Source organism: Morone saxatilis, unplaced genomic scaffold, assembly GCF_004916995.1.
Source record: "Morone saxatilis isolate NCDOM2014 unplaced genomic scaffold, NCSU_SB_2.0 Contig1, whole genome shotgun sequence".
Classification (NCBI taxonomy): Eukaryota; Metazoa; Chordata; class Actinopteri; family Moronidae; genus Morone; species Morone saxatilis.
This window is the reverse complement of record NW_023339651.1, coordinates 2,397,453-2,406,263: the sequence shown is the minus strand read 5'-3', so window position 1 is coordinate 2,406,263 and position 8,811 is coordinate 2,397,453. Positions and strand designations below refer to the sequence as shown.

At 42.3% G+C, this 8,811-nt stretch overlaps 1 protein-coding gene across 23 annotated transcripts in view; it reads left to right on the top strand.

The window, feature by feature from the left end:
• The window catches only part of mapta (microtubule-associated protein tau a), a gene marked incomplete at its 3' end in the record, with an annotated part of 31,368 nt that overhangs the window by 12,654 nt on the left and 9,903 nt on the right, over positions 1-8,811 (top strand). For 10 of the 23 annotated variants that reach the window (XM_035663368.1, XM_035663376.1, XM_035663420.1 and 7 more), the window contains 4 exon segments: positions 573-650; positions 1,181-1,264; positions 2,705-2,728; positions 5,088-5,122. In XM_035663368.1, coding sequence (XP_035519261.1) covers positions 573-650; positions 1,181-1,264; positions 2,705-2,728; positions 5,088-5,122 — 221 coding nt within the window. 23 annotated transcript variants of the gene reach the window in all.

Sequence of the window (8,811 nt, the reverse complement as noted above, 5' to 3'; positions counted from 1 at the left end):
TAACACTGCGTACAGTCGACAAACTGTAAATATAATTTAACAGTATGTTTAACATGAAGACGAGCAGCTATCAGCTGTCATTGTCTCCAAATCACTATCAAGATTTTCAGGAACGATAAGAATCTGTACCGACGTAGCGAGCGGATAGCGGTCGGGATGTGGGAGAATCTCTTATAGAAAGTGGACGTGTTGTGGTTCACTGGGAAATACGTAAAGATGTGGAAGCAAACAGCTCTCTGACTGTTTCATGTGGACTTTTAACAGCGAACATAAATAACGTATATTTTACGAACCCTTTGTGTCATTGTAATATTGTGTTTTCCTTTTATTTATGTGCTTAATGGGCTGTTATGAGTGACATGAACAATACCTTATTATGTATTTATGGTTTGTTGTTGAATCTTTGTCTTATTTACTGTGTTACAATGACATGTTAACAAGGTTTTAACCATTTTAACTCTATTTCACAGCTCACCTGAACATTAGCTGTGGCTGATTTTCTTTCCAGCGTTTTTCACAGTAACGTCAAACTTCTGTCGCAATAAACCCTCCAGTTTACCTTTAATTCGCAGAGAACGAAGCAGCTCTTGGTGAGAATGGGATGAAATCTGTGAGTGAACTCTCTGAGCTGGAGAGCCGCCACTGTGAGGGTACGCCACCCCCCCCCGACCTGCACTCCTCATGCTTAAAAACACCAAAGATTACCTTCATTTAATATGTTTGATTGCAAGTAATTTCTCCTCTTTTACAAGATACTTTTATTTAGTTTTAGAGATATAACCAGAGACAAGCTTCATCTTGCAGTTTCTTTATTATTTTCTCTCTTACTCTAACCCGCCTTGCTATTGTGTGCTTTAAACCTGCTCATTTGCCTGATATTTATAGCCACGTAGCTGCTGTCAACGTGCAATAAGAGCCTATTATCCCCCTCCTTGAATCAGCACTTGTATCGTGGAGGCCTAACATGGAAAAGAATGGCTCTCTGTGCCTGTAACAATTAGCCTGCAGTAGCTCCACTCCAGTCTGGGTCGAGCTCGCTTTGATCATAAATACTGACAGTGACAGATGATAGTGGAAACAAAAAAGGGAGGTCATCAGGGGTTTAAGAAATACCACAATTCGGGAATTAGGGTTGAGCGGCTCCTGTTTCCTGACTGACCGACCTCCGTTTGTCCTACAGCGGAGACGTGTGCAGAGAAAGGCGGCGTTGAAGCTCAGCCCTCGGGGATAGAGAGCGCCTCGCATGATGGCGAGGGGCAGCTCGGTACGCCACCGGCCCTTTTGAGCTCTTTTTTCAGCTGCTTGTGCTTTCAGTTGTTTTTCTTCTAGCATCTTTAAAACGTATCAGTTGGGGGAAACAGTCAGGTTAGCTTAGCTTAGCATAAAGACTGTAAACGAGGGGAAACAGCTAGCCTCTGTCCGCCTACCGGAACGTCTGAAACTCAAACAATTTAAGTGTGAAAGAGTATTTATTTTAAGGTAACTATGGCAAATTAAGTGAACTTTACCCAATTCTACTCAGTTAATTGAACTTAAAATAAGTAAGTAAATTAAACACATATGCAGAATTTCTCCAAACTTATTTAAAATGTGTTAACAGAAGTTTTTTAATCTTTATATATTTTACTAATTAATGTCGAATTTTGTTAGTTTTCTAAAGCAAATTATTACATTACCTGTCAAAGCAGCTGATGTAAGATAAAAACAAATTATAAGTATATAAGTATAAGTATATTATCCTACTTTTTATGTGACTAATATTAAGAATTGATGCATTCTTTGACGTATGATGATTTATAAACTTAAATAAGATATATTATATATAATTAAAATTGTAAAAATAACGATATTAAGATCAACTTATCGTCTTGTCGTCGTCTTGAGTTGTTTTTCACACTTTGGTTTTATAACACAGGTTACACAAACACAGTATAACGTGTTAATTCGAGAGCTTTAGCCAGGCTAGCTGTTTCCCTCTGCTTCCAGTCTTTGTGCTAAGCTAAGCTAACCGACTAGCTGGTTGTAGCCGCCGTACTCGTTGCAAGAAAGCACATAAGTGTATTTCCCAAAATGCTCTTTTATTCCTTCTTTTATGTCCTAGTTTTATGACTAAAGCGTCCTGCTGCTCTCGTGTTTTTGTCCTGATTATAAAATTAAGCTCACTATCTTTTTCTTTCAGCATCATTATTGGAAAACTGTTGTTGTTGTGCTGTTTTTGGGTTTGTTCTGTGGCTTCGTTCTTGTTTCTTTATGCTTCCTCTGATGGTTAAAACTCTGCTCCTTTCAGAACTGAAACATGATCATAAGCAGACTCAAACATGTCCCTTTTTCTTTAAAAACAAACCAAAAAAGACATCCTGGCTATTTCAGAGTGAAGGTTATGGCCAAACCACAGGCAGATTTAAGACTCCTGTGATCTGTTGAACAGATGCTCCCAGTCGTTGGGGAACGCCAGAATAATGTTAAAAACAGCTGAAGCACCAGTTTAGGTGTGGTACTGCTGCACCATCTCAGACGTTTTGCATATTCACCCCCTGTTTTCTATATATTTAACAGTTATTTGCTATATTTGTGGGCTGTGTGTGGGCTTCGTATTGATTTCTTTGCAGCGAGTGAGTGTATTAATCCGCCGTGATTGATAGAAAGTCATTACTGATCGAGCTCTAATGTGTCTTTTTCCATCTGTCTCATCATGTTCAACCAGCAGCAGGAGGAGCAGCTTCAACAGGTAGGCTGTTTAATGTTTTATTGATCGCACTTAGACTGAATTTATTTACTGCAGGAGACAGATATGAACACACTTATATCTCCAGGTGGACCCAGAGAGGAAGAAGCTGTTTGATATGTGATAATTATTGATAGATTTATCATATATTGCTGCTATTGTATTACACAGTCTGGATTGTGCCACCTGAAGGATAAAAAAATAAACTATTACAGGGTTTAATTAGAACAAATGAATAAATTAAACAATTTAAATAGGTAATTTTAGCTTTATTAATTACTTTTCGCAGTTAAATGATGTATTGATAAACTAAAAGTAAAAAAATATATATAAAAAGATCATTATATATATAATAAAATAATTAATTTTAATTACAATTAGCATTATTATTCATTAAAAGTCATGTTTGTGTCCACCTGATGAAGTCCATTATCAGGGTTAACATTAAACACTTATTAAATGTCTTTAAAGTGAAGCGATCATGAAATAGAAACAACAATTAAAGTAGGTAACCAATATAATTTATGCAGGATGAGGACATATAATTATTACTTTAATAAACTGAATAATGCAGTTTATTAATGCATCATTTAAATGCTAAATAAACAATAGTAACATATTGTGGCGTCACACTCCAGACTCACTGTATAGATTTCTTTTAATATTCTCTTAATATTTTGCTTTATTACTGTAAAAAGTTCATTAAAAAACTTCTTTGGGGGGATGAATTATTTTACAGTCAGACGGAGTTCAGGGAGACTTTATAACATATTTTAATCACTTTTTTAAATATAAAAATAGACATTTTAGTGGTCTGTTGTTCATTACGTTCACTGGAATGCATCATCTGTTGTCTGTCACCCCAGTGTGATGCATTAACATCCATTTTCCATCTCATTTTATTTTCATGTGGGCTTTTTTCCACCACTGATCTCGTCTCTTGCATCTTCACGTTTTATAGCTCTCTGGTTGTTTTTTCTGGTTAATGGAATAGTCTCTTTTTATCTTCCTCCATGGATATCAAGTGCCCAGTTCTGTTAACATTTGAAATTATTATAATTTTTTTGGGTTTCAATGGGGAGATGGAAAACCAGTGCTGTGAATGTCATCATTAATCTGCTTTCCAAACAAATTAGCAAAGCCTGGTTCTGAAGCCGGCAGTGAGTTTGCGGGCGACGGATCAAAGCCTGCTGTAGACGGAGCCGCTGGGGAGGGCGTTGACTTCATGGGAGCTTCCTGCTCCCCGGACCCAGGAAACGAGGCGGTGGGAGAGTGTGGGAAGAGGCTGAGTGAGTCTTTATGGGCCTCTGAAGACCTCAGCTGTAGGTCAGAGATAAGAGAGGACGTACCGGCCGGCAGGGGGAGCCCTGAGTGGACTGGAGCTGTGGACCCTCAGAGGGCGATCAGCCTGGACGCCTCCGAGTGCCTGGCGGAAATTAGCAATCTGTCTCTAGTTCGCAGCATGGCTCTGGAGGACCTGACGTCCATCGGAGACAAACGCTCGTGGGTCAGTCAGGGAGAGGAGATCGTCTCTGAACAAACAGCAGCTCTGAAGTCCAGCAGCCCAGAAACACAACAGCCCCCTTACACCCAAAGTCTGCCACAGCCTAACTTTGATTCTCCTTCAGAGGATCTTCGTAGCAGTAGGGACGTTTCTGAGAAGGATAGCCTTTTTACTGAAATGCCATCTGGCTCGACCACTGAAAACAGTGACTCATCCTTACGTAGGGCCGGCTGTTCAAAGCCCGACATTTCTAATGACTCAGACATGGGGAGCAATGTGGCTCAGACCACCGGTACCGCTGAGCTCCAGAAAACACCCCCCCAGCCAGCCAGAAAGTCTATGGTGCCGGTTCCTATTTTCAAAGGTCTGTTTGCTGTCATATTCACCAAGTTCAGAGTCCTCTTCAGTTAACTCCTTCCACTTCTTTCATTTACAACGCAGCTTCTACCGTATGCTATGCTGCACTCTCCCTCCGAATTCTTTCTATGGACGTTAAACTTTGACCCGAGGAGAAGCTTGTTGTCCTCCCTCCCCACATTTAGCTTTTTGTTTCATCTCTCCATCTCTGCTCACTCTGCTGGTTATGCAGCCCAACCCCCCTCTTCCCCTCCAAAATAAAAGCCACTGTTTTTGTTTTGTCCCGAGAGCACTTACTTTGTGTCACCGTGCATGCTGCATCACCCCATCACCAAGAGTTTTTTTATTGTGTTTTCTTTGCCGTGAGAATGTGTTTAGGCACACACTTGGAGGTAAAAGTTAACCTACTTCACTTGGGTGGACGTAAAGTAGAAATTAGAGACATTGAACTTAAAATAATTGGGTCAGAATTTAAAGTCTGCCTCTCTCTTCTGTCTGCAGCTCAAGCAAAGATGGATAACGGCTCTGCAGATAAGGTATGTGACCAAGAACATTATTAAAGGTGCGTCATCCATTTCTTTTATTAAAGGGATCATTCTGCTTTATTACATCTTGGAAGATATTTTTCTATATTTTCTATCAGTGATTTTGTGTTGTTGAGATCTGAAGAAACAGAATCAGGTTGTAAAATAAATATCCAGGTTATTATTCAGAAGAGAAAACGAAGACAAATTAAAGCCCAAACTCTGCATATGACCATTAACAGTGTATAATTAGTGGCTCTTTGAAGTTAAAGCCAACATTGAAATATCTTAAGCCTGCATTCTGTGTAATGGCCAGCAGGGGGCAGCTCCCTAGGTTGCGATAGAAACCGATACCATACAGTCTTAAATTCAGGCAACAGCTGTCCAAGCCGCAGTGCGATTTTCGGCACGATCCAGACACCTACTAACCGAGCCCAAGCAAGATATACTCTCATAACACAGCCGCCCCGAGACTCCCAAAACAGGCGTGAGAGTTGGAAGAGCTATAAAGTCTTAGGGCGCTCTGGAAAAGCCTACAGATGACTCAAATTAAGAACAAGGAACTACCCCACGGTGGAGCATGATCGGACTGGAGCATTGCACCCTCAGCCAACTCATCCCTGAACGCCACTCAGAGATGCCCTGGCAGCAAGGGACAACTCCGCTCTACCTCGCCATGTCATGGAAGGACCTGACGTCTGCACTCGAAGACAAACCCCTCGTCGAGTACGTCACGAGAGAGACTCTCTGAACAAACAGCACTCGAACTCCACAGCCAGAACAACACAGCAAGCCATTACACACCAAAGCTCTCACAGCCTACCTATATGATTCTCCTTCTCAGAGACGTTCGTCAGCATAGTACGTTTCTGAAAGAACGCGCTATCTCTACCTGAAATGCCATCGGCTGACCACCTGAAACACAGGTATCCTTACTACCCCGGCTGAATAAAAGCACATCTCCTAATACTCAGAAAGGAGAGGGAGCAATGTTCGCACACCGTACACCATGCATGCTGCTGAGCTCCAGACAAAACACCTCCCCCATGCAAGCCAGAAAAGTCTATGTCCCGGTCTTTCATATCAAAGTCGGTGCCTGCGTCTATCCACCAGTTCAGAGTCCTCTTCGTTAACCTTCACATCTCTTCATTCACACCAGCCTTCGACACGTCTGAACTGCTAGCGCACTCTCCCACTCACGACACTCGCTATCTATTGGAACTTAAACCTGACCGAGAAAGATGTTGTCCCTCCCCCCTCACAGTCCTGTATGAGCATCTTTGTCAATTCTGCCCATCTCTCTCACCTTCGGATCGCCCAACCCCCCTTTCCTCCAAAATAAAAGCCCACTGATTTTGTTTCTATCCCAAGCACTAATACGTAGGTGTCACCCGGTGCATGCTGCCAATCACCCCGATTCCACCAAGATAATTTTTTTATTGCTGGTGTCTTGCGTGAAATTGTGTTTAGGCACACACTTGAGAAACAGTTACAACCTAACTCACTTGGGTGACGTAAAACGAAACTTAGAGACAATTGACTTAACAATACCATGGCGTCATGAATTTAAAGCTGCCTCCTCTTCTCGCAGCATCGAAAGCATAATGGAAACGCGCCTCTCGATAAGGATGTTACCAAACGACATTATATGAGGTGCTTCACTCCATTCCATTTTTAACAGGGATCATTCTGCTTTATATCACATCTTGAAGATATCTTCTTTCGTACTATTCCGTTTCATCAGTATTGTGTCTTGAGCTGACAGAAACAGAAAAGTCAGGTTTGAAAAATAAAGTACTCCAGAGTTAAAATATTATTCCTAGAAGATAAAATACGAAAGACAACATTACAGCCCAAACTCTCAACTATGAACCATTATAATCAGTCGTACTACTCTATTTACTAGTGGCCCATCTGAAGTTAAAAGCCAACAGTTGAAATATTTAACCCATTCCGCATGTAAACTGTCCAGCAGGGGCACTCCTAGCTTTGCAAAACGACATACCAGATACCATAGGCACACACAGTACCTTGATAGAAACAACATCATAATCTCAACAAAACGATGCGAAAAAAAAGGGGAGAGATATTCCCCGTATGGTATCCGTTTCTATCGCAACCTACAGGAGCTCCCCCCCTGCTGGCATTTTCACACCAGAAGCAGCTAAGATATTTCAATGCTGGTCTTAACACAAAAGAGCCACTAATTAATACACTGTCATTCCATATGCAAGTATTTGTGGCTTTAAATTGTCATCGTATTTCTCTTCCGAATAATACCTGATACTATTTGACAACTTGAATCTGGTTCTCAATCCAACCAACACAAATCACTCGATAAAGAAAATATAAGGGAAAAAATATCTTCCAAGATAATATAACAGAGAACAACCTTCTAAATAAAAAAATCTGGAGACGCACCTATAATAAATGGTATCTTGGAGGACACATACCATGTATGGCAGCCGTTTTTTATACCATCTATGCTTCACTGCAGACAAGAGAGAGCAGACTATTAAATTCTGACCAATTATTTTAAGTGCTCAATGTCTCTAATCTTCGACTACCCACCCAAGGAAGTATTAACTTTTACCTCCAAGTGTTGCCTCAAACAACATCGCACGGCAAAGAAAACACCAATAAATCTAAAACTCTTGGATGGGGGATGCAGCAAGCACGACACAAAGAATGTCTCTCGCGAAACAAAACAAAAACAGTGCTTGTTTTGAGGGAAAGGGGGCTGGAGCATGCAAACCAGGCATGAGAAGAGGAGATGAAACAAAAGCTAAAATATGGGGGAGGGAGAAACAGCCTCTCCTCCGGGTCAAATTAACGTCATAAAAAGAAATCTGCGGTAGAGAAGTCACATAGCAATCACCGAGACAGAACCGTGTAAATGAAAGAATGACCAGGATTAACGAAAGAGGATCTGAACTTGGTGAAATGAAGACGCAAACAGACCTTTGAAAATAGGAACCGCACCATAGACCTAACGCGGCGGGGGGGGCATGTATTTCTGAAGGCCCTCAGCGATACACAGGTGTTACCACATTGCCTGTCCCTAATCCTCAATGAATCATTCTATGAAAAGTCGTGGCTTGTGAAACAGCCGGCCCTACGTAGAGATGAGTCAACGCGTCAGTGCGACGCCAGAGGCATTCAGTAAAACAGGGCGCATCCTCTCTCAGAAACTCCTAACTTCTACGAACCTCTGACAGGAGATCAAAGTTGGCTGCTGGCGACTTGGTGTAACCGGGGCGCCGTTTGTTTCGGCCTTGCTGACTTCCAGCAGTGCCGTTTGTTCAGAGACCATCCCTCTCCCTGACTGACCACGACGCTTGTTCTCGATTGACGTCAGTCCCCTCCAGAGCCATGCTCGAACTGAGCACACGCAATATGCTCAATTCGCAGCAGTTCCGGAGCTCCAGCTGACGACGCTCGCCTGAGCGGCCGACGACTCCAGCTCCACCTCAGGCTCCCTGCCGGCGGCGTACTCCCTCTTAGTTCTGACCTACAAGCGAGTCTCAGAAGCCATAAAACCCACCCCGTCAGCTTTGCCCCCACACGCTCCACTCGCCCTTTCTGGGTCCGGGCACGGAACCCCACTGAAGTCAACGCCGCTCCCCAGGCAGCCCCGTCTAAACATGCTTGATCGTCGCCGCAAACACTAAACTGCCGGCTTCAGAACCAGGTTGCAATTT